The sequence below is a fragment of the Cottoperca gobio genome, chromosome 16 (genome assembly GCF_900634415.1).
Source record: "Cottoperca gobio chromosome 16, fCotGob3.1, whole genome shotgun sequence".
NCBI lineage: Eukaryota > Metazoa > Chordata > Actinopteri > Perciformes > Bovichtidae > Cottoperca > Cottoperca gobio.
The window spans coordinates 17,899,401-17,922,664 of record NC_041370.1 but is presented as its reverse complement, the minus strand read 5'-3'; the positions used below and the strand labels follow the sequence as shown (position 1 = coordinate 17,922,664).

Here is a 23,264-nt window from a genome sequence, read left to right as displayed (position 1 = left end):
CGGGAGATAGATGGAGACGCAGTTGTACCTGCCAAACAAGTTAAAACTTTATGCAAGTACCTGGCCAAATGAGAGGAGACCTTCTCTTATTTATTAAAAGGAGAGTCGGGTAAACTCTTGCTTTTTGTAAAGTGTGCCATTCAGATGTTAGCATCGCAAACGGCGGAATAAGCGATGTTCGCCAGCAATAAAAATCGTCCAAGCACAAGCACGCCAAGAGGCACAAAACATACACTGTCAATGACTTAATTTGTGATAAGAACTGTTTCAGAGGCAAACCAAGTGACCAAAGCTGAGGGAAAGATGTCGATGCTTTGCGCCAAAAATAATGTAGCCTTCAGCTTCTGCGGTGATTTCAGTCGCAGTGTAGCGGACATGTTTCCCGACTGACATCGCAAGGAAGTCCTCGTCGGGAACACAAAAGCCACACAACTCATCAATCATCAAATGAATTGATGATAATAACTACACATAAGAGCCGCACAGGAAGTCATATAACTGTTTTCACAGGCTGATAAACTCCCATGAGTTTCCACTGAATTTACTAATATAAAATAACCAATACAGCATTATTTTGTTATGTTCTATAAATATTAAAAGTGACATATTCACTTAAAGAGACACTGCAGTGTTTATAATGTGTTTTAGGCTAATAACAGTGGCACTAAAACTGCGCTTCAAAGCTGAGGGTGCCATGTCAGCTTATCTTTTCACTCTTAGTTGTGTTTGGTAGAATATTAACAGGACAGTTTAAGTCTATCAATGTTGAATTCTGCACGTAGAAACATCTGTACTCTTGTCTTGCATAACTTGAAAAAAAAAAAAGGTTTGGTGTGATTAGATGTTTGTCAGTTTTCCTGAAATAGAGGTATGGTTGTATTTACAGTAGGGATGCACAATGATATCGGCTCCTCATCAGCAGATAAAGGCTTTAAAACGAAATATCGGCCAGAAATGAACATTTCCTCAGATATGACAGGCTGATATGTTACATAAAATATGGCATGTTTTACATGTGTACATTTTCTTTTATATTTCCTTTTAATTTTCTGTTAAGAGAACGTCAACTCCAGGTGCACCAAACGTTCTTAACCATCCACATCTGCTCTTACCCAGGAAGGCAGAACAACAAATCCCACTTGATCATAAATTGGAGGCGTGTGGCCAATTGTTTATTATTAGTATAGGTAATGACCCCTAAACACTATATAAGGGCCAATGTTGTGCCATGGGCAAATACTCTGGCACATGCCCAAGAATTGGAGCGATGTCACCTAAATATAGCATAAAAAATGATAAAAATAAAATGCTGTAAGAAGAAGAAGAACTTTAGCAGTAGTGAAATCGAGGTACTGTTAAAAAGCTTAAGGAAAGTAAACATGGGAGTGTCAGTACTGGCGTTATAGGAAAATCAAACTGACAAGCTGCATACTACACCTTTCATAAACATTTATGAGCAAACTGAGCAATGCAACCTGAATACATGCCATGCAACCTCTGCTAAGTTAAGCACTGCCTCGTCCTTGCCTGTGTGTAGAGCAGAAATAGGTCACTTTCAGGCAAGCAGAGCAGGATACTGAAAACACATACTTTTAACCTCAAGTGTGAAATCAAATTTGGATGAATGAACTTTGTTTGGCACGTGTTTTTGCATGTCTGACATGATAAATGAGCAATGCCATACTGAGTCTACTGGATAGAGGGTGGGGGATTTCTTTTTTTTTTTTCGTGGTTAAACGTACTTTTACTTGTATCCACTGGAATTTCCGTTGAATCAAGAGTCTGGTTGCAGAGGAAGTCCCACCTTGGTTTCACACTTCTTGAACAGGTTCACGTCTTCAGAAGTGCTCACTTGTGGTCTTTCTTAATCATGTCTCCCATATGCATCTGGTTCTGTAAGTGGGTCACTGGAAATGTTACTCTCTCAGTAACTTCACTTTTTAACTCTGAATGACACAGCAGAGTCAGAGCAATTACACTGTGAAAGAGAATATAATAAGAGAATAAGAATATTGATGCCATATATAGTCATGTATAGGTTATCAATCTTGTATAGCTTGCCGACTGTATGCTAACACATTTCTAGTGTATTTTCTCGTCCTAAAAGGTCCTATGACAGGAACACACACACACACACACACACACACACACACACACACACACACACACACACACACACACACACACACACACACAGTACAAAATCAGTTCCTCAACTGGTCGAAACCAGTTTCTCTGAGCTCTAAGATTTGGCTTCTCAGCATGCAGAGAAAAAAGCAAAAAAACATAATTGCATTAAGCTGTTTGAACACTATTGCTTCCCAACGAGCGAAAAGTCTAAGAATATGCGCAGCACATGTTAACATGGCATAAGGTATTGAACTATCAGTCGTAGATTAAATAATGAAAGAACGTCAACAAACTTTATATTAACAAGTGGAATAAGTTGAATATTACAAGTTTATATTTAAACACACTTTTACACTGAAAGAAGCAAAGCCAGCAGTTTGCTGAACAGCAGGGGCGAACATTCATTTTACACTTTCACTCCACTACTTTAGATAAGTACACAAATGCATTTGAAAGTCACAGAAACCATTAGTTTTTCTTTAGCACTATGTATAATCACATTGAAAAAGAATGAAGAATATCTTCAGGGACTTAAAATTAGTGCGTTGTTTGAGGTCCAACAGTTACAGGTTTGTACAATACAATTCACATGTGAAACTGCAGGACACCCACGATGATACACCTTTCACCTGTAACCTCAGTGTGAACTCTGCTGTGGCCATGCTTTCTGAATTGATTGAAGTGCTCAGTCCTGTTTTATCGACACGTTTGACACACACACACACACACACACACACACACACACACACACACACACACACACACACACACACACACACACACACACACATACATCGTGAACTTACGCCTATGCATACACTTTGCGACCGAATGGACTTTTGGATAGGCTTCATTTTAGCTTCATGTGTACTCCAGAATTACACAAAGCTAAATATTGGAGTGAAGATAGATACTTGTGTGATAAAATATGATTATTTAATTTTGATACGTTGTTGTTGTGGTAATTACAGCAACTTAATATTGTGTGTAATTTAAAATCCCATTTCCGCATTATCTGATTTAAAACAAAATTGAAGTTGTAGTAACTTAATGAAAAAAAACTTTTTAGTATTTAGTTTAGTATTTCATGTCCCCACCCCCGACCCACTTTACAAGCCTGGACAAATTCAGACAGTTAAGACGACGTTAATAATAATAATAATAATAATAATAATAATAATAATAATAATAATAATAATAATAATAATAATAATAATAATAATAATAATACATTTTATTTAGAGGCGCCTTTCAGGACACCCAAGGTCGCCTTACAGTGCATTTAAAAGTTAAAACAGCTAAAACAAAGACGGAAAACAAATTAGTCAAACCGACATAGTTAAAACAGAGAGCCTGTCGGCTGAACACATTTGATACAAACATGTTCAAGGTGAGTACCATTTCAATTACAAATAAATTCTACTAAAGCAATGAATTTGGTCATACAGTATTCTCAATTGTGATATGACTAATAGTGGACTTGTGGATGTGGATGTTCTACACCTGCTAATGGTGGAATATGTTGTACTGCCGCACCTAGCTAACACTATTCACATTTAGCAGTGTCATTTGGCCATCCGAGCCTTCAGTTTATAGCTGTGGATAAGAATGAGAAAGTGTTATTTGACAAATCTGCTCAGCTAGATAGCTTTTCCTTTGTGCCGTGGTGAGGAAAAGTATGATTCAATATTTACTTATTCGTGTAAAAGTCAACTACATTGTGTAATCTAAATTCATTCAAGGACATATTTAAAAAAAATACTTTTGTCAATCACATAGATAGCCGTGTAGTCCCACTGTAGGTACATTAGCAGGCTTCGGGCTGTGGCTCAACTGAATTAAAAGTGACTAAAAAGTCAGCTGTAATCATCAAATTCATCAACTTTAACACGATAACATATCTTTTCATTTGCCGGCTTACAAGGACCCTGAAGAGTTTGAGGCCTAGAAACACAAGTGATGATAATTGCCACCACAGGATCTGACCACAATACAGCAACCTTCCTGTCCGAGGCAATCAAAATCGTGGGGGGAAAGCATATCAGTATTACAGTTGTTTCACAGACACCACTGGATTACATTGATGTTTTGATTTGTTATACTGTACTGTGTACTGATGAATGAGCAGGAATTCTGTGTTAAACATTTTCATACTGTTTCAAATACTGACTGTCTATATATTGTGTGTTCAAGTACACAATTGCAGTTCAAAATTGTCTAACAATTTCTTTGTTGAATTAATTAATTTTTTAAAAGCTACTGCATCAATAAAATCATGAAAAAGCTAAAAACGTCTTTGAAGAAACTAATTTGAGCAACTTAATTGTATACTTAGAAACTTGTGTTCACAATTGTGGTAATTAAGTACAAAATATTTAACATTTACATATTTAAATATTGTGTAAAAGCTCATTGTAACAACTTAATTTCAACAGTCAACTTAAAAATTTGTGTTTATGGGTTGAACATCGTTTTTTTAAACTCAAAAAAGATTGATGCAAACTGTTGTATTGATTTTTGTTTTGCCAAAGCATTTGTTTTTAGATTCACTTTATCATAAAGTGACTCACTTAAATGCATAGGTCCAACAACTGTGTTGAATGCATTTGCTTCCACATAAAACATTTGCAGAGCTGTATCATGCTCCCACGTGTGCATGATACAAACACATGATTGTGAAAACATTGTCTATTGACTGGTGGAGTACCTTTAAGTGTTTTAACTAATTCTAAGCAATTGATTAAAAAACATTAATTAATCTATTCATGCCTTTTGTGATGGGGCATCAGCAGTGGGAGAAAGCGTTAATCACAGACAAACAGAGATGAGCTATTAATGCTTTCGCTGCATCTCTGCATATACCGTAGCTATAGCTCTTCAACCAAACCACAAGGGAAGTCAACATCGTGTCAACTCTTCAAATGAAAAAGCATTGACCATGTTTAGCAGACTGTCTGGTGTCTATTGTTACAATAGATAGACCTTTTAAGCTGCAGCCCGTAGAATATGAAGCTTGATGTTTGGTTATGTTCTATCTTCTTCTACTACCTATGTGTCTCCCATGTTGAGGGACTTAGTCGTCATGCTCTGTTTATATTGAGGGATTCTTGCTTTCCAGGTGGCTCACCAAGTTCTAAAGCTGTACAGGCTGATCTAATGTACTACTATATGTTTGAAGAAAGTTTCCACAGCAATAAAGCTGCATGCTGGTAAAATACATTTTAAAATAAATCAATGAGGTAATACGTTCCACTTTGGCCCTTTAGTATTCACATAATTTGCCCAATGTTTGATTCTCTACAATTACGAGAATCAAACAAGTAACAGCTTGATGGATTGCATTGTACCACAGGGCCTATTTCACTTGAATAGGTTGCCAACCTTTACTGTCATAAAATGTTGATTGTAGTCTTGTGAATAGGTTTTGTATTGTTTGAACCAAAACTACATTTATGTTTAATGTTTGTGGTAAAAATATATTCTTTCAAAAGCATATATGGACCCATAAGACATCTTAAATTGCTTTCAAACTAAATAATGGCATCAATCTTTGGATTTATCTACCAGTGATAATCACCCTGGCTATAGATTTCTGAAAAGTCAACATACTCTTTCAGCTTACACATGCACAACTTTTGCAGAGAGTGCAATTGCTTGCAACTCTAGGCTACATAGTGGCCCAGCTTGCATCTGACAAATCATCAAATGCATTTACATTCCAGGCTCCAAAAGCTTGCAGGTGTAAATAAGACCTAATATCTGAGCCTGCAGAGTGATGCTTGTTTGTGTGTGCCCACATGCCTTATTACTGTGTTTGTGTATGTGTACTGAACCCTAGAGAAATGAGAATGCTGGCTCATAGAGGTTTTTCCTGTGGTTTGAAGCATGCGGGGGCAGAGAGGATTTACAGTAATTGGAGGAGAGGTGAAGCAACAATGGCTCTGCAACAACTGCCACCACTTACTGCCAAGAAAGTGCCGAAGGCGTGGTGTGTCTGAGGGTGTGTGCATGTACTGTATACTCACATATTTTTTCAGAGACCCTCAGCCTCTGGGAAAAGACACAAACAATATCTGATGGTTTGTGTACCTTTATACAGAAACCTCTTCTTTAAAAGAGTTGTTTGCAGTTAGAGAAGAAGGAATTTGCCACATTTGTCAATATGACCATTACTTTATCTCCTATCACTTTGTCTCACTGTCGTGCCTCAACAAGAGAAAATATTCAAACATATGTGTCTTGTACTCACACAAACAGTTTAGTCTGAATCTAATATGCAATGTTTATTGTTTGTATTTTTTCAACAACAAATCTTATACCAAATGAGAAAAGATGCCTGCACAGCTATTTAAACTCAAAAAAATTTAAAAGGGTTAAAAAAGAATACAACAATCACACGTATCAATATATAAATAAATCATCTTCTTTAAGTTCACTTGGAGGTTTAGGCGGCAAAACATTTGCTTGCTTGCTTGCTTTGATGACAGGAAATACTGCAGAACTTGCAGGTAATGTGGTTTTGAACATTTTAGGAACCAGAGCAGAGACTTCTGCTGTCATGGAAAGCAGTGGGCTGATTTTGCAAAAAATGGAAGACTAACATGGAAGTTTAAAATACTGAGCAACAAATGTTTCTCTCAAAGCAAAAAAAAATTATGGTATCCTTCACTGCTGGTAACATTTCATTTTTAAACATGCAAATCCCACAGTCATCTTACTAACACATGGTTTAGGACAGACTCAAGACTCAATGTCATATATCCTGCCCCCTACATGTTAGTGGAAGAGCCAAAGCGGGCCAAAGAAAAAAAAAAGTCCACATCAAATATATTTTTCCTAAAGATGGTTTGTGTCATTTTAGGTAGTTCTTATTAAGCTGATGTAAGTTCAAGTGTTAATTTTTAAAAGATAAAAGTTTAGTTTTAATTAGTTATTTGATGCTATAAAAATCTGCAGGACTGACACGTGTCTGTCTGTCAGACCGGACACTGTCTCAAATTGATCTCCTCCATCCTACTCGTGTTGTGTAAGAGCATCATGACTGATTGTTGACCCAACAGTGTCCCTACTGTAATCTCCTGAGCTGATACCTGAACATGAACAAATCTGTGTTTGAGCACGGCAACCACAATCCTTTTGCAATTTAGCCAAATACAGTCCTTTGAAGAATATGTTGTACTGTGTGTATATATATATATATTGAATTTGTAATTAAGGGAAAGAAGTAGAAAGATCAAATTAAAGATGAAGATATTTGAAAATAACGACCACAAAGCAGTTTGAACAAAAATAGGATTGCTGCTTCAACAGCTCAGCATGTTCAAATGATCTGGCCCATTGAGTTTATCCTAATGACCACACACAACTCTGTGATTCTGTTTGAGCATCAGTGTGGAGAGATAACAGCCAACACTAGAAACAGATCAAGTATGAACGGCTTGTATTGAACATTGACCATTTGTGAAATTAACACTGCAATCAAGATGGGCTGCTTTGATTAAATCTTGATTTGAAGGTTTGAGTCTGTTAAAGTGCAGAATGTTAAGATAATGGTCTCCAATGATAGCTGCAGGGAGATAGATTTCATCTGAGTTTATATTGCCATCCATGTCATTGTGTGCAGTCAAACTCAATACGTGGAAAAAAACCAACAAAACTCAGACACACACACACACAAACACACACCATGAACATGAACAGCATATCTCTGCCACTGAATTAAACCAATACACCCCCGTCAAACCAATAATCAGCAATACATTTCTGATGTTGCGTAATCCTGAAACTTCCAAGTCTAATGACAGCATGCTCTGAGCATGCCTTTAATAAAGACCACAACCATTCCTTCATGCACGTTTCCTTCTCTGCAAACTGAATATGTGGATTGGCCAAACAAACGGTTACTCATTTCCTTTTTTCTATTGTTCATAGAAAACCTGAGAGACAAGCTGAGTGACAAAAACACAGAGTGCAAGAGAAAGAAATACAAGTGAAAGTGAGAGAGAGATGAATGTGATGGAATAAGTATTCAGATATTTTAAGTAAAGTGCAAAATAACTAATTACTATGCAAAATAATGTGTTTTATTAATAACTGTATTAATAATTAATAAGTAAAAGTTTTTTTTTTCTAAATGCGTGAAGAACATAAAAAAGCTAAAAGGGATAAACAAAGAATGAAATCAATACTTTATCAATACCCTCTCCTCTGTACTATAAATATGAAGGCCAACAAGTTTAGCTCAAAGCCTGTAAACAGCAGAAGACATCCAGCCTCGCTCTGTCTAAAGGTGAGCTCCGACCAGCACATCTGAAGCTCACAATTTAACATGCTAACTATTACCTGCACTACTATTAACAGCATGTATTTAAAGTATCAGTACAAGTAATGTAGTCATTCAAGGTGAATGTAGCAGAGATACAAGGGCAGCATTTCTCCTGAAATGTAGATACTCAAGTAAAGTACAAGTACAGTTCCTCAGAATTGACTTGAATGCAAATACTTTTGACCTCTGATGAGATGGGAGGAGAGGCCAGACATCCAGGAAGACTGAGAGACAGAAACACAGACAGGAAGACACAAGGAAAGACAATCAAACAGACAGACAGACGGACATACAGCTTTTAACTTTCTGTCAAGCCTCCTCACTCCGTCACTGAGCCACTACCGTGACACAGTAACTGTCTGAACTCTAGCCAAATGTGAGGTCAGGTTAATGTCTCACCAACTTTGGCTTTCAGGCACCATTGTGAAATCCCCATTTGAATAAGTGCTGGCCAACTAAAGCTGTCAATGCAGAAAGGGAGGGTTTGTGGACAAAAGGGCTTATCTCAGCAATTGACCCACCAGTATAAAATGCAGCCGATAACAGAGCCTCAGAGTGGACATGCTGCTTAAGCACTGAGCATCTAAAGCGTCTCTCCTTCTCTTTGCAGTTTACCATCATCTTCATTCAGCCATGGGAGTTGCCCACAGCATCGGAGAGTAAGTGAAACGAATCATCAAGCGAGCGCTGAACATTGTTATGCTGGCTCCTGAACATGGTGGTGTTATCTGGAGTTCAATCAGACAGTACTTTGGATGCTTGTTCCAACAAATTTAATCTAGACAACGTGAGTTTAGGATTGCAAAAGCCATTTAATCACAAGAAGATATTGAATACAATCTACATTTATTTGAGGTCGATTGATGCAAGTGATATACACCTTTTTCACAGTCACAGTGATTAGTGTGTTTGGATTGTTTTTATTGCTACATTTGTGCAAAGGAAGCAAGAGAAACAGATTGATTCTGATGAGTTGGAGTTGTGTGTGGGGGGGGGGGGGAGATAAAGAGAGAGAGAGAGAGAGAGAGAGAGAGAGAAGAGAGAGAGAGAGAGAGAGAGAGAGAGAGAGAGAGAGAGAGAGAGAGAGAGAGAGAGAGAGAGAGAGAGAGAGAGAGAGAGAGAGAGAGAGAGGCTTGATTATGATTAAACAGTCAAAGTAGGTTTATACTATAAACTGCTGTATACTGTAACTGCTGGTAACTGGACTTCCAGGATTTCAGCTGGGAATTTCCCAAAAGTGTCTCTTTTAGGGAAAAATGTAGAAGTTGTAAGAATCCGACATAAATACGTCCATAAAAGGGCTTCCTAATTTCCCCTCACGTCCTCGGATATCCTCAGCCCATCATGATTAATGCTTAAAACATTCAAAGCATGCTTCACTTGCCTGCAAGTCATGTCCAGGCATGACTTAAAAGATAATAGAGTTTTACAATTGGCATTTGTTTAACTTTCGATTTGTTTTCTTTCTCATGGGAAATATAGAGGTTGGGCCAACTGTCACAAATGCTCTAAAGTTAAAGCAGAAACACTATACATTCTCAGTATATGTTAAAGATGTATTTACTGTACTGCAGTTAAGATGATGTAACACACAGTGATCCTGCTTAAGTTATTATGTCCTTGTAACCTCATAGAGGTGTTTGGCCTTTGCTTTTCATGTTAACAACTATTCATCTTAGCTATATCAGGTCATATGAATACACACTTATCTATTAGTAAAAACAATTCACTTTCTCCTTTTGCTTCTACAGGGTCGACCACCTTTACAACTTCGTTGTGCAGTGGTCACCAGAAATCTACACTAAGGGCAACAAGAAGCACCGGAGGCCCCCCTACCTCATAAGAGAGAAACATCAGAGTGGCTATCTGGTAGTGGAGAAGAAGAAGAAGGTGGCTGTGATCAACAAGCTCCGCAGTAACCCTGTCAACTCCACCGCTAAAGACTGGGAGGTAAGTTCTGCACAAATGCACACATGAAGTAAAGATGTAACAAAAGCCTCCTGTAGCTCTTTAACTGCAGGGTACAAATGCTAAACAAATGTTTCTTCTGTAAACACATTAGCAAGTATCCCCGATTTACAGTAACTGAGGCACCAGAGTGCTTGGCAGTTATCCCAGAGATTGTGGGAAACCTTACTGTCTCTATATATGGACATCCTGTCTCTAGCTCCCCCCATTATCCCAGAGCCATGCTTCACTTTTCTGTTAGAGAGAAAAGAAACTGTTCCATATCAGAGCCATCCAATGAGAAGCCCCTCCACTTAAGTTTAAATAGAAGGTGAAAGTGGTTTAGAGGAAACAAAGTGATATACACTGGCCTGTGTGGCGAACAGACATGTGGTACTGCGGAGTGCAGATTTTGAAAGAGAAATCAGGAACTATGAAGCTGCTGCCAGAAAATATCAAGGTGCTTTATTTTGCCAGTGACTGTATGGAGCCGCATGTTGAGGTATGTAATCTTGTTAAGAGATGTACTGCATTTATGGGGTATAATGTACTTTACCTTGGGGGTAAAACATGTTTTTGTCATCATTAGCTCTGTCATAATATCAGATTTTGGCTACACTATTATCGTGTCCAAAATAGATCCCAATAACAATATTATCGCAGCAAACTTTCAACTTTAACTTTCTTTATTATTTTTTGTCTCTTTTTTGTCAAATGAATTACATGAGTGTCGATAGGTGGAAAGAGAGACTGCAACCATAACTGTACTGTACAGAATTGGTATGCACAATATTATTATAAGAGTATTATTAAGATGATATCAATATCTTTTTTTTTCAATATCACAGTTATCGTCAATGCCGGTATATCCATCCATCCTGCTTAGCCAGCTTTTCATCCAGCAATCCAGTTGTGAATTCACTTGTGATGAAGTTGTGTTAAATTGCATCTACCGGTGCAATAACATGTTTACCCTTCAGATTTTATGTGTGGGCTGTCTGGATATGAGTCACTCAACCACAAGTTTCTGTACTTAATGTGGAGAAAGTTTTCATTTAATTTAATTTCCTGTCCTCCAGATTATAACAGTGAAAGACACCAAGTGGCGCCTGAGTCTGTGTAACTCGGAGAACTCGGGGGTGGAAGAGCCGGAGTACCAGGAGGAAGTTGAATATGCTCTTCCTGTCCTAAGAGATTACAGCCAGCTGCTAGAAGACCACCACCTGGGGAGTGTACGTTATACCAGGCAACTTTTCAAATAATCTAAGTGGACGATTTAGCAATAATAACAGCCATCACCTTTTTGTGATAATTGTATGCCTTTCAGTATGACACCTTTGGATTAACATCTCCGTTTTCCAACAGCTTGCTGCTCACATGCCGGCAAGGACACAGGGCTATCCATGGCAGCTGGTCTACAGCACGGCCGTCCACGGGAGCAGCCTAAAAACTATGTACAGGAATATGGCTGGCCTGGACAGCCCTGTGCTGCTGGTTATCAAGGACATGCACAAAAAGGTTTGCACCTTTATCTAAACTCTACAAGGCTGTTTGTTAAATAAACGTAGTCAAACTGATTATTATTATCTGTGAATACTTATTGACTCGATGTCTTGGTTTTTTCAGGTGTTTGGGGCTTTTTCTTCCGATCCATTCAAAGTCAGTAAAAACTGCTACGGCACAGGAGAAACCTTCCTTTTCAGCTTTAACCCTGACTTCCAGGTACGAGCAAGCCTGAGAATTGGTGTGGTTTTTTTTACCAGTAAAGTTTGCAACCATTCTCTATAATGGGAACTAAACACAATCTCAGGAAAGTATTAACTTTCAGAAACAACAAACATTTTTCAGTTGTAAGAATATAATGTAATTTGAAACGTGTACACTGGGTTTGAGTATAAGTGTCATGTCTTTCATTTTCCCAGGCATACAAGTGGAGCGGCGAAAACTCCTACTTTGTTTGTGGCGACTTGGAATCTATGCAGATTGGTGGAGGAGGGTAAGTTAAGTTAATGATTCCCCCTATACAATATAGATATGCTCACCAATGGTAAAGGAAGCAGTTAATTGTCAGTGTCATAAAGTCATAAAAAGCAAGACCATAAAATAGTAACCGTGGCTGACCTGTTAGACATCTGCGATTAAAGCACCTAGTATCTGAGAGCATCAATTATTAATTATTTTCAAAAGATTTGACATTAAAGTGCTATTGTTTCTTGCTCATAGGGGTGGATTTGGCCTGTGGCTGGATGTTGATCTGTACCATGGCTCAAGCTTCTCCTGTCCCACCTTCCACAACCCGTGTCTTTCCACACATGAAGACTTCATTGTACAAGACCTCGAAGTCTGGACTGTGTAGAAATGAGGGGAGAGCATCTGAAAAGACGAGCTAAAAACAAAAGTAGAACCCACTTTCTTTCCTGGAGTTAGAAAACGTCAAGACTTCAAGGAGCACGTGTGGTTTGAGCCATTACTGTACAAAACCTGCTAGAGCAGCTGCTTTCATCGGTTCACCTGGCTCAGACTAGTCCGCATACAGTAGAAGAAGCCTGTTCTAGAGATTCTCGGGCTAGACTTTCTGTTTATGCTGGTTTGATCTGGGCATGGAAAAGACAAGTGGCCAGAAGAAATCCTGGGATTCAGGGGCCTGCTACTTTAAGCTACCAGCTATTCTGGCTATTGCTTAGACCAGTTAGCAACTGCCAGCTGACGCTTTTAGCCCTCCATGCCCTCCTTTTGCTGTGGGGAGCATTGTAATACAACGTTCACAGTAACACTGATGAATAAAACATTTGTAATTACTGTAAGCACATTCAGGCTTAAGGAAAAAGGCTTGAGATCTTTTAAAATGTGTATTTAAAGTTTGTATCTATGCGTGTAAGTTATTGTAAGTCTAAGAGTAAGTGTTCATATGTTCTATTTGCTTTTGTCGCCCCACGGTTTAAGAAACAAACTGAGCACATAAAGGCCCATAGAAAACTAAAAGGCAAATGAATCACTTTGTGGTGTCTGTAACATGACAGGACCTACAAGTCCTATCTGGACTATAATTGTACTTGTTTCTAACATGAGGTCTGGGTTTAAGGTTCTCTTTTTGAAAACTATTGCTTCCGATGAAGCTCTTGTTAAAAAATAAAAGTGTTACCTGTAAAGTGTGCGGTTTGTAACTGTTAACTATCACTTCTGTTTTCATAAAATTAGACACCTGTCTGCCTATTTGCATAAATACATGATATAATATATGAGGAACCATTTCAAGTCTTATACTGTACATACTTTTACTATGAATGTATTTTTAAGAAAATCTAAACAGGCAAGCAAAAAACATTTCTTGTTGTTCATGTTTTTTTTTGTTTTTAAATGTTTGTGTGTAAATCAGGCGGTGCTGGCACTAACCGTGTTGTTTTGTTGAACCACATTAAAACTTTATTTTCATAGCATTCATATTTTATTATAAATAAACCCTTAAGTCAACATCACCTTTTCCCCTGAGGAAGCTGTTTTTTCATGCTACAAACAACAACACATGATTAGACTGTAATCAAATTGTCATGTTTGTATGATGCTACTGTATTTGTGGTGTAATATCGCATATATATTCATGCATATATTAGGATAAAGAGAACAACCACAACATACATTTTCCTATTGAATATTCACACAAAAAGAAGGAAAGAGGAAGTAGAAGTAAAACATTTTTAACAATGTGAAGTTGACAATAGGTGGCTGTATTCTTTAGGAACTTCATGTAGCTAAAAAGGGCCTTCCCATCAATCAAAGGCAGTGTAGTTTGCAATGCCACAAGCTTACAGGGCACCGTACATGGAAATGATCCCCTTCAATGACCTGCACTCAGTCTTCAGCTCTGAACAATCTGAATGAAGATATTGAGACATAACAAATCAGAAGAAGAGATCAGGTGGTACTCTGGATTAGCCCTACGCCACTGCTCATTCATGTATAACAGCATGCACTGAGTGAGAGAGTCAGTTACACAGGTATGGATAGGTTCACAAATGAGCTCAACACACTGCACATTAAGAAAACACATGCAAATAGACAACACAAGCAAATTAAGAAAACATCTTTATCGATTCGACAACACGTGCAGCATTTAGAAAAAAACCTGCAAATATAGAAAACACAACCAAATACAGATATTCACTGTAAATAGCACAGAGGACAACAGGAAGTGTTTCCAGGGGAAACTCAGGTGTGTTGTCAAATTGGTGAAGATGTTTTTTATTTGCTTGTGTTCAAGTGAGAGCCTCTGTTTGAAATGACAATTGTGTAAGAAAGTCACGGTGCTCTGTCAAAAGTAGACAGGACTTTTTGGATCTTCATCTGCTGATACCAAATCTGATCAGATATACATGTTTTATATTTGTGTTCATTTGTACGTTCATATGAAGCTACCACAATAGAATTAGTCAAACATTTTAAATGTATGTTTGACAGCAGAACAAAGTACAGTAACAGAAAAGATGCAAAACAGCATATAACCCAGTGGTGCCCTGGTAGGCAGGAAGGGGGCCTTTCACTCTGTACCCAGGGACTATACTGACTTGCCTCTCCACAGACACAGGGAGAACCACTCAACTGAACAGAAAAGCCAAAAGTCTTTTTTGCATTATCAAAAAAAAAATGTTCTATTATCCATGCATAATGCTGTTGGCTGTAGGCCGCTGTTGTTCACGTACATCACTGCCTAATGAGCCCTTAATTTCCCTTTTTAACTCGACCAGATAAGAAAGTCGCTCCCTAAGTCCAAAAGTCTCTGTTGGAGTTAGGTTAGGTTTAAATGTGGGTCATGCTGTAAGGCAACAGTCCTACCCACAGTCAGCAACACTCATTACAATGTGAGCAAATTACTAGTGATGTTACGTGCTGTGCCGAGGCATCGGAGCGTGTGATCAGGGGCGTTTCTGTGAAGCACGTAGAGGGGCTTGTTTTTAGACCAATGACGTCATTGATGTCGTCCGAAACCTCGCTGCCCGTCGATACCACGTGACTGATTCAGATAGTGGTTCAGATCCCGTTAAACCACTTTCCAGTTTTACAACACTAATATTACACCTGCTGCCATTAATCATGATAATAATGTCAGATTCATTATATTATGATTAGGGCTGTCGAATTAACGTGTTCATTTCGATTAATTAATCACAGAAAAAACGCATTAAAAATATTAACGCAGATTAATCGCGCTCCTAGATGCCCCTGACTTTTGGTCCGACAGCACGGAGCTCTGACAGCCCCCCCAGTTGCACAGAGCTCAGAAAGCACGGAGCACGGAGCTCTGACAGCACATTGCACTGAGCTCTGACAGCACGGAGCACGGAGCTCTGACAGCACGGAGCACGGAGCTCTGACAGCAAATATTGTTATATGCGATTAATCGCGATGAATTAATCACAAAGCTTGTAATTAATTAGATTAATTTTTTTAATCGCTTGACAGCCCTAATTATGATACGATTATTTCCCAAATAATTTATTTACACGTATTGGATACATTACTCATGATACAATTTGTTGTATTATATTTATGTTATACAATCCTAAAATATTTACTAGAACATAGAAACTATATTGATATAAATGGATTACATGAATAATTGTTTTCCCTCATTGTTTATAATTATTCTCAAGCCGTTACTGGCGCAAAATACAATACATCAAAGACTACATGGTTAAGAGATGGTATCTGCCTGTTTTGCACCCTTTCACCAACAAGTGGTTTTGTGTGCACATGAAGCCTCGAGAAATAAGCACTTTGCGAACCAATTTGCTGGAAATCTTCAATGCTTAAAGAAACTTCATCTCGCCATCACTACAAATTATGAATGAAAATAAGGCGAAGACAAATTCTAAGCACTTGTCCAATGTACAAAAGAATGATGGCACTTGATAAACTGAATCCAGGAACCATTATGCCAGAAAAGGGAGGTAGAAAAGATAGAAAGACAGGTCAAATGCGGTACCAAACATAATATGTTGAACCACGTCGCTCCCTGGTGGCAGTTTTCTTCCCTTACACTTACAATAGAGATCGACAATCTGTCGGTTTCCCCCAAGCGGCAAACTCTGGGGCAGAGCAGTGAAGCGTCAGTTCTTACCTGACGAATCAATATAATCATGTAACAACAATATTCTGGATTACTCATCTAAAGTGATATTGTATAATTAATGTTACTTTATTAATCAGCAGCATTTATTCATTTACAATGTAATAAACTGTTTTGTCTCATCCTATATCTCATTTGAAAATTATATCGATATACCTTGACATACGGCCCAGCCCTAGCCTGAAGAAAACCTCCAAATTTGCAATGGACAGTCAGACAGGAAGGACATTTGAAAGACAAAAGGAGGGAAAATACAAATACAATTTATTGAAATATAAACCAGATGTTATCATAGATTAACTGAATGTTTGAAATTAAAGGACATGAAACTCAAAAAGGTGGACAATATTTAAAACTATACAAAGTAAAAGTAAACAAATGTATTACAATACAATGACAGAGTGGGCCTGTGCATGTGGTAACATCTATGCCCAATGTGCTGCAGGTTAGCTGGTGCAGGTCCTCCTTCATCATGCCACCACAGTCAGGAGATGGTGGGGACATCCTGTGATGTAGTAGTCAGGACTGGTACTTACAGTTTTAATGCTGTGTTGCAGGCGTGGTGGAGGCATCACAGGTCGCCATGACCTCAACAAGGACCGATGCACTGAAAGAAATAAACACCCTGTAACACATATTAAAAAAGTGTTATCTCCCAACAGCCATATTCATGATAATAATCTTGCACAGCACTGTCGATAGAAGTACACGCAAATCACAGTCCGCCGCTGACGTCTGACAATGTCTAAACCATAAATATGTGCAAGCGGTGTGGGGAATTATAATCTTTACTGTAAAACGTTATGCACCGATGCATCCGCATTGAAACTTCAAAACCATGTCCAAAACGGCTCTTCAGAAACCTCTGATTGACACTGTGGGTCTGACGGCCTCTGCGATCGACTGTGCAGGTCTGACCTCTCACAGCTCGCAGTACAACAATGGCAGATGTCGAGGCTACACAACCTGCTCAGGCTGATGTTCACAAAACTAGCAACGGGCCAGCTGAAGGATATGAGAAGAAATGTCTTTTCTGCAAGATTGTAAACAAAGAAATGGGCACAGAGCTTCTTCACTGTGTGAGAATATCGATTAAATAATATTGAGTGCCAAGCTAGCTAGCTTTAGCCTGTTGCCTTTGTAAACTGTTGTGTTTAGAAGCAGCGCTGTAACAAGTAGTGGCTTTGTGAAGATGTAGCTAGACTTAATGTTTGATTTTCTTTGAGACTATGTCAATTACATTTATTTCCTTGGGGTTATATTGTTTCCAAACCATGCAGGCATGTGTAGTCTGTACCCTACAACACTTCCACTCCTGACGCTGATTTATTATTTTGGTATTTGCTGACTTGGTTTTCTGATTTCTCCGCTGCAGGATGAGGAGATCTCATGTTTCAGAGACATCAAACCTGGAGCTCCCCACCATTACCTGATTGTTCCAACCAAACATGTAGGGAACTGTAAATCACTCAGCAAAGAGCATGTGCCTTTGGGTAAGGTTTAACTTACACCACTTCTACTATTACTACTACTGTCACTGATGCTTGTGGAAATGGTTGCACTTAAACAATATGTACAGACTGCTGCACTAGTTTCCAACTTCCATTCCACTATTTCACTGACTGAATTCATGGCTAACTAATCGTATGAACTGGAACTTGTATTGTTTGTTAATTACCCTGCAACTATATACAATATATTTCCCATACTGTTTTAAAAAGGAAGAAGAAGGAAAATCATGTTATGTTTAAAAAGGAACATGTGCTTTTGTTGTCATACCCAGTGAAACAGATGGTCGAGACAGGGAAGGAGATCCTTCAGAAAAATAACATAACAGACCTCAGTGATGTCAGGTGAGCTACATTCAGTGGTACATGTGTAGTTCACAGCTCAACACACTAGTAGTAGTTGCTACAATGGAACTACTACAAAGGGAACATCCCCAAACATCTTGAGTGAAGCAGCTTCTGTCACTTGATGAACTGGTTATGTCCCAGTTCAGTTTTACTACTAACGAATAGTGACTCGTGCATTATTTTGAGGTGAATTTTCCCTTTAATATTAACCACCACAATAATCAACAATATGCCTCTCTCGGCAGAAGAAAAAGTAAACAATTGATGCCACTTACAGTACTGATAGGTATTATTCTATTGGTACACATTATCACATTATCAGTGTAACAGCGGTAACTATGAACTGAATTTACCGAGAACAGTAGGTTTTACTGTAATGGAAATGGATACTCTTCTAAACTGCTGCGTAATTGTTACTGACTGATTATTTGGCTTTGCTAACATATCTTAAAGTGGCACTTTAACTGAGTAAACCTTGAAAAACATGCCATATCTTAATCCAGGGATCTGATGTGCACTGAAGCCCTTTCCCTTGTCTGCAGGTTTGGTTTCCACTGGCCCCCATTCTGTTCTGTCACACACCTACACCTTCATGTCCTGGCGCCTGCCAGTCAGATGGGCTTAATGTCCCGCCTCTTCTACAGACTCAACTCCTATTGGTTTGTCACAGTAAGTCCCTCTTCATTATCTCTTCTGTGCTCCAGTAATAAACATGGTATTGTATATAAATTGATAAAGATAAAATTGCTTATAAATCTCAAGGTCTGTGCAACATCAGGCTACATGTAAGCAAAATAGGTCAACTGTCAATTATAGTTCTTAAAAAGAAAGAAAATTAGAATCGGCAAAATTGGAATCAGCAGGTCAGACTTTTCTAAAATCAGACGTTGGAACTGGCTAAGAAAATTGCAATGTGTGCATTACTATAAATTAGCATTTGATAAATGACCAGCCCCATTGTTTAGACTGCATTTCAGAGTATTTTTCTCATTCTGAAATTATAGTTCCAGGCCACTCAACCAGTAACCAAAGCAGTGGAGTGTGTTCAGTTTTAATCATTAGTCATTTAAAATAAAATCCAGACTCTACCCCCTGTTTGCATAACGGATTTAGAGTCCAAAAGCTGGTATTATGGACGTAACTGACTGGAGGACAGCGCGCTTTAGATCTGTATCATTAACACATGAATCTCATGTTTAGTTCAGTAATTTTCTTAGTGACACCCGCCCCGTGGTGCCACCATACTTTAGTTTATGCAGGTGAAGTTTTAAGGTCGAGCAGAAGTGCTGTCAGTCTAATTTCTGTTCTGTCCACTTTGTTAATGTTCTGCAGGCCGACCAGCTGATTGAGCTTCTCAACGCTAAAGGAGAGACCAACTGATCACCCGCCTTGGATCCAGTCTTGCAGTACTTGACTTTGATGTGACTGAAACATCCACCTTCTTGCAGATGTCATATTGGATGATACACACTAACATTACGTTGCTGTCTGTTTGTAATGACAGTATTTTGAACTGGTGACACATTTATAACAAGAGACATCATTTGTCAGACGTTCATATGTTGAATGAAGCCAAATCGTTGTTTCTTGCTACCTGAGACACAAATGTTTAAAAAAAAAAGTTTTTACAGAAGAAGTTCATTAAACCTTCGCAGTAATAAAAATGCCTTTATTTAATGGACCAAGTAGCAAACTTTGTGATTCACCTGCTTTCATCTCCTAATCACTAAAGAAGGCATTATTATTTTTATTTTTTTACTGAATGAAAAGGTGAGCTGAGTACAATAATAGATAGCCCATACAATTCACAAGCTGTTTTATTTCCTGACAAGCTTAATGATTTGAAAATCTGATTGTATGCATGTGTAACTGAGGTATAAGTAAGTATAATTCATATATTGACAGAACATGTTGGACAGCTGTGCGAGTTCCTCAGCTATGTTGAGTTATCTCTTTGCTGATGGACATTTTATGGCCTAGCTGATGTGGGTCAAAGTACAAAGTAACATCCTCATTAACTATTTACTGTACATGTCACCTTTACAGTAGAAACAATTACTGTCTTCTGACACTGTAAAGTATTCGGAATGAGCTCAACAAGCACTGAAATATAGCGAGACATTTGTTTATACATGATCCTCTTACAGTTGATGTAATGTTTTAGGATTGTGTTGAGATATATGACATGAACTAACTGGTTGGATGAAGTGGATATTTACGCTATAACGATACTACTGTATACTAAGAAGTGTAAAGAAAGAAAACCATACTGTATGTACTGTACGAAGGTGTATGCACTTTAAGAATTAATTTAACTTATAATAAATAAATAATACATTGCCGCATCTCAGTGTTTCTAATGTAGTGAGTCCTAGATATCGGTTTACTCTCTCCCAGTCATTAGTTTAACTACAGCGGTTAGTGCTTACAGTTCACAAAGCACCCACAGTAACACAATAATAGACAGGACACTCACTTTTCTTTCTTTATTATAATACCACAAGCAGTACTTGCTAATTGATCCATCTACTACTGCCTTATGCTAAAGAAAAACATTCATTAGTTTCCATGGCCCATTACTTTTAATAGCAGCAGATATTATGGCGTATATCAGTTAGGGCATAGTTTACTGTGTAGCTTTCATTTCATTAAAGCAGCATTTGTAGTTTATTATACATCTAGCTCAGTGTGGTGCAGGTATACAACGTTTCAAACTGTCACAAGGTAAATTACAAAGCACACTTGTAATAAATACATGCTCGAAGCACAGTCGGATCAAGTTCATCCTATAGCACCATATTGTCTGTCACTGGCAGCCTCATGTTCTCTTTGCCTTTGGTTCAGACTCATTAACCACTCTGACTTCATTGCAGCTGCTCACTCCCCACGTTAAAAAGTTAGTGATAGTGTCATATCTCTGTTGTGAAGTTTTAACATATGACCATGGTGTTTCTCTTTATTTGTGTTTAATTTTTAGCTTGGCATATCCTGTCATGATTATATTCCCCTTGACATGATTTTTCTTTTTTGAGTGCTTTGAAAATTCATGTATCAACATACTGATGACAAATGTTTGCTAATTTTACACTGTATGACCTAAATTCATAACAGTGTTTTTAGTTGTGACTTTTTTCTATATCTGCTCTTTGTAAATCTTTTGTAGATTGTTTGTTTTAGCATGAAGAGAAAATATATGCCTAATGTACTCTCCTCAGGGAGGTGGTGTGACTTATCAGCCTCTGAGGTTTTTACTTGTGCAAGCAAGAAAAACAGCTATTTTTTCTTAATAAGAGTGCCATGATATGACTAAAGTACAATTTGTACAACGGCCCACGCTATATGAATACTACAGTAAGTGCTGCCATGGAATAGCTGCATGACACTGCATATACTGCATGTAACATGAATCAAGGCATAAACACTAATCCAAGTGCAACAGAGTGATAACTGCATGGTCATCTTTTCCCTGCCACAGCATCTCCCCCTCAAAGTCAACCAGCCTCTGCTTCCTCGCTCGTAGAAGAATCCCCACCAGTTTATTAGAGATCGTCACATAATGCTCAAACAGTTTCCTAAATTTCACGGTAACCACTTTCTCATTGCTGCCACTTCCACCCCCATCTTTGTCTCCAGTCTCTCCAATGTTCCTGATCACTTCACAGAGTTCCTCAACTTCTCTGCTGATGTGTGTGTGAGCATCCTTCCCCCGTTGTTCCGTCACAGAGCCCTGCAGGGGTCTCCCATAATCGTCCTGCCCCCTTTGAGGGACCGCCACACTGGACCTGGTGTCGTGACTGAAGGGGTTGTGCTTCTGGTACTTCCGGTGCTCATCAGACCACTTCTGCCAGTTCTCCTTTAAGCCTTTCACAGAAACAATGCACGCTGCAGTGTCATCGATAAACTGAGCAGGATCTGGGACATCATCTTCAGTCTCCATGATGGTGGCGCTCTGGCTGTTTGTCCCCATCACTGCCTCTGTTGAGTAACATAGCTTTACATAGCATTACATAGCTGTAATTGGTCATTCCTACATACAGGAATTTAATGTTGTACTTGTATTACTTTATTATTTGAACTATCTAAAATAATCTAGATAATCTATGGATTTCAAGCTAAACATTATATTTTACCTAATTATTGTTGTCCTGTTATGTTATTGCTGTATTTGTGTGATTCAGCTGTAACCCTAACTGATGACAATTTCAGACCACAATCTGAACAACAAATTCAATTCATAAAAACGAAATAAAATATTATTTTACAAAACCAATATTAGTTATCATCAAAACTATGAGAAGTGAAGACCCTGCTTTGTAAAGTAACCTATATCTATACAACCTTTCAGATATTTGGAGTAAACAATTATCAAACTCACATGTCACTCACTGTCTCGATCCTCACTTCATCTGCAATAATGTTTCATTGTAGCCAAAGTAAAAACAACAACTATTTAACAATACAGCAGTACTAACGCTGACGGTAGCAAAAGTGCGGATGCTTTTCTGTCCAAAGGCAAAACCGTTCTGATGGACATCTGTCTCGACCAATGGCCTGTTAGAGAAGATCAAAACAGCCAATCACTGACCAGAAAGGGCGGAGAATACAAGGTGTAATAAAGCAGATTACATAGTCTGAGAGGTGAGAGGAGTTTATCCTGGGATGTATAATCACAGGAGTGAGTTAATGATGACACATTTTTTTACTATAGGCGAAGGTTATTGTTTTGTTAAAAAATAAACCAACCAACCAAAATGTTTTAAATTCACCAAATTATATCAACAATCTAAAACTAACTGCAGCTATATCACCGCCTGTAGATATGTATACAATACGCACATAAAAAACATACACGTTGCACAATTTAATTTTCGACAATTGAAGT

At 38.3% G+C, this 23,264-nt stretch overlaps 3 protein-coding genes across 4 annotated transcripts; 2 read left to right on the top strand and 1 right to left on the bottom strand.

Annotated features, from left to right (window-relative positions):
- Positions 1-10,671: 10,671 nt before the first annotated feature.
- ncoa7a (nuclear receptor coactivator 7a) lies at positions 10,672-13,839 on the top strand. The gene is made up of 6 exons (XM_029451949.1): positions 10,672-10,904; positions 11,482-11,634; positions 11,768-11,920; positions 12,029-12,124; positions 12,325-12,398; positions 12,626-13,839. Exons 1-6 carry the CDS (start codon positions 10,791-10,793, stop codon positions 12,756-12,758), a joined length of 723 nt encoding a protein of 240 aa, XP_029307809.1. The 5' UTR covers positions 10,672-10,790; the 3' UTR covers positions 12,759-13,839.
- Positions 13,840-17,220: 3,381 nt separating this feature from the next.
- On the top strand, positions 17,221-20,725 carry hint3 (histidine triad nucleotide binding protein 3). Its single transcript, XM_029451789.1, has 5 exons — positions 17,221-17,605; positions 17,902-18,019; positions 18,310-18,379; positions 18,925-19,051; positions 19,715-20,725. Exons 1-5 carry the CDS (start codon positions 17,468-17,470, stop codon positions 19,760-19,762), a joined length of 501 nt encoding a protein of 166 aa, XP_029307649.1. The 5' UTR covers positions 17,221-17,467; the 3' UTR covers positions 19,763-20,725.
- A 198-nt stretch (positions 20,726-20,923) lies between these two features.
- LOC115021575 (actin-binding Rho-activating protein) lies at positions 20,924-22,909 on the bottom strand. 2 transcript variants are annotated; one of them, XM_029452095.1, is made up of 2 exons: positions 22,758-22,909; positions 20,924-22,373 (listed from the first exon to the last, which is right to left on the bottom strand). In XM_029452095.1, exon 2 carries the CDS (start codon positions 22,347-22,349, stop codon positions 21,804-21,806), a length of 546 nt encoding a protein of 181 aa, XP_029307955.1. In that variant the 5' UTR covers positions 22,350-22,373; positions 22,758-22,909; the 3' UTR covers positions 20,924-21,803. The 2 variants fall into 2 exon arrangements, with proteins under 2 accessions (XP_029307955.1, XP_029307954.1); XM_029452094.1 differs by having other exon boundaries at positions 20,924-22,357.
- Positions 22,910-23,264: the final 355 nt, after the last annotated feature.

Excerpts from the sequence above, each read along its gene's own strand:
- ncoa7a (XM_029451949.1), top strand. The coding sequence starts at position 10,791 with ATGTGGTACTGCGGAGTGCAGATTTTGAAAGAGAAATCAGGAACTATG. Across the intron at positions 10,905-11,481 it reads GTATGGAGCCGCATGTTGAG|ATTATAACAGTGAAAGACAC; the intron begins GTATGTAATCTT and ends CCTGTCCTCCAG. Across the intron at positions 11,921-12,028 it reads TCAAGGACATGCACAAAAAG|GTGTTTGGGGCTTTTTCTTC; the intron begins GTTTGCACCTTT and ends TGGTTTTTTCAG.
- hint3 (XM_029451789.1), top strand. The coding sequence starts at position 17,468 with ATGGCAGATGTCGAGGCTACACAACCTGCTCAGGCTGATGTTCACAAA. Across the intron at positions 18,020-18,309 it reads CAAAGAGCATGTGCCTTTGG|TGAAACAGATGGTCGAGACA; the intron begins GTAAGGTTTAAC and ends TGTCATACCCAG. Across the intron at positions 19,052-19,714 it reads ACTCCTATTGGTTTGTCACA|GCCGACCAGCTGATTGAGCT; the intron begins GTAAGTCCCTCT and ends AATGTTCTGCAG.
- LOC115021575 (XM_029452095.1), bottom strand. The coding sequence starts at position 22,349 with ATGGGGACAAACAGCCAGAGCGCCACCATCATGGAGACTGAAGATGAT.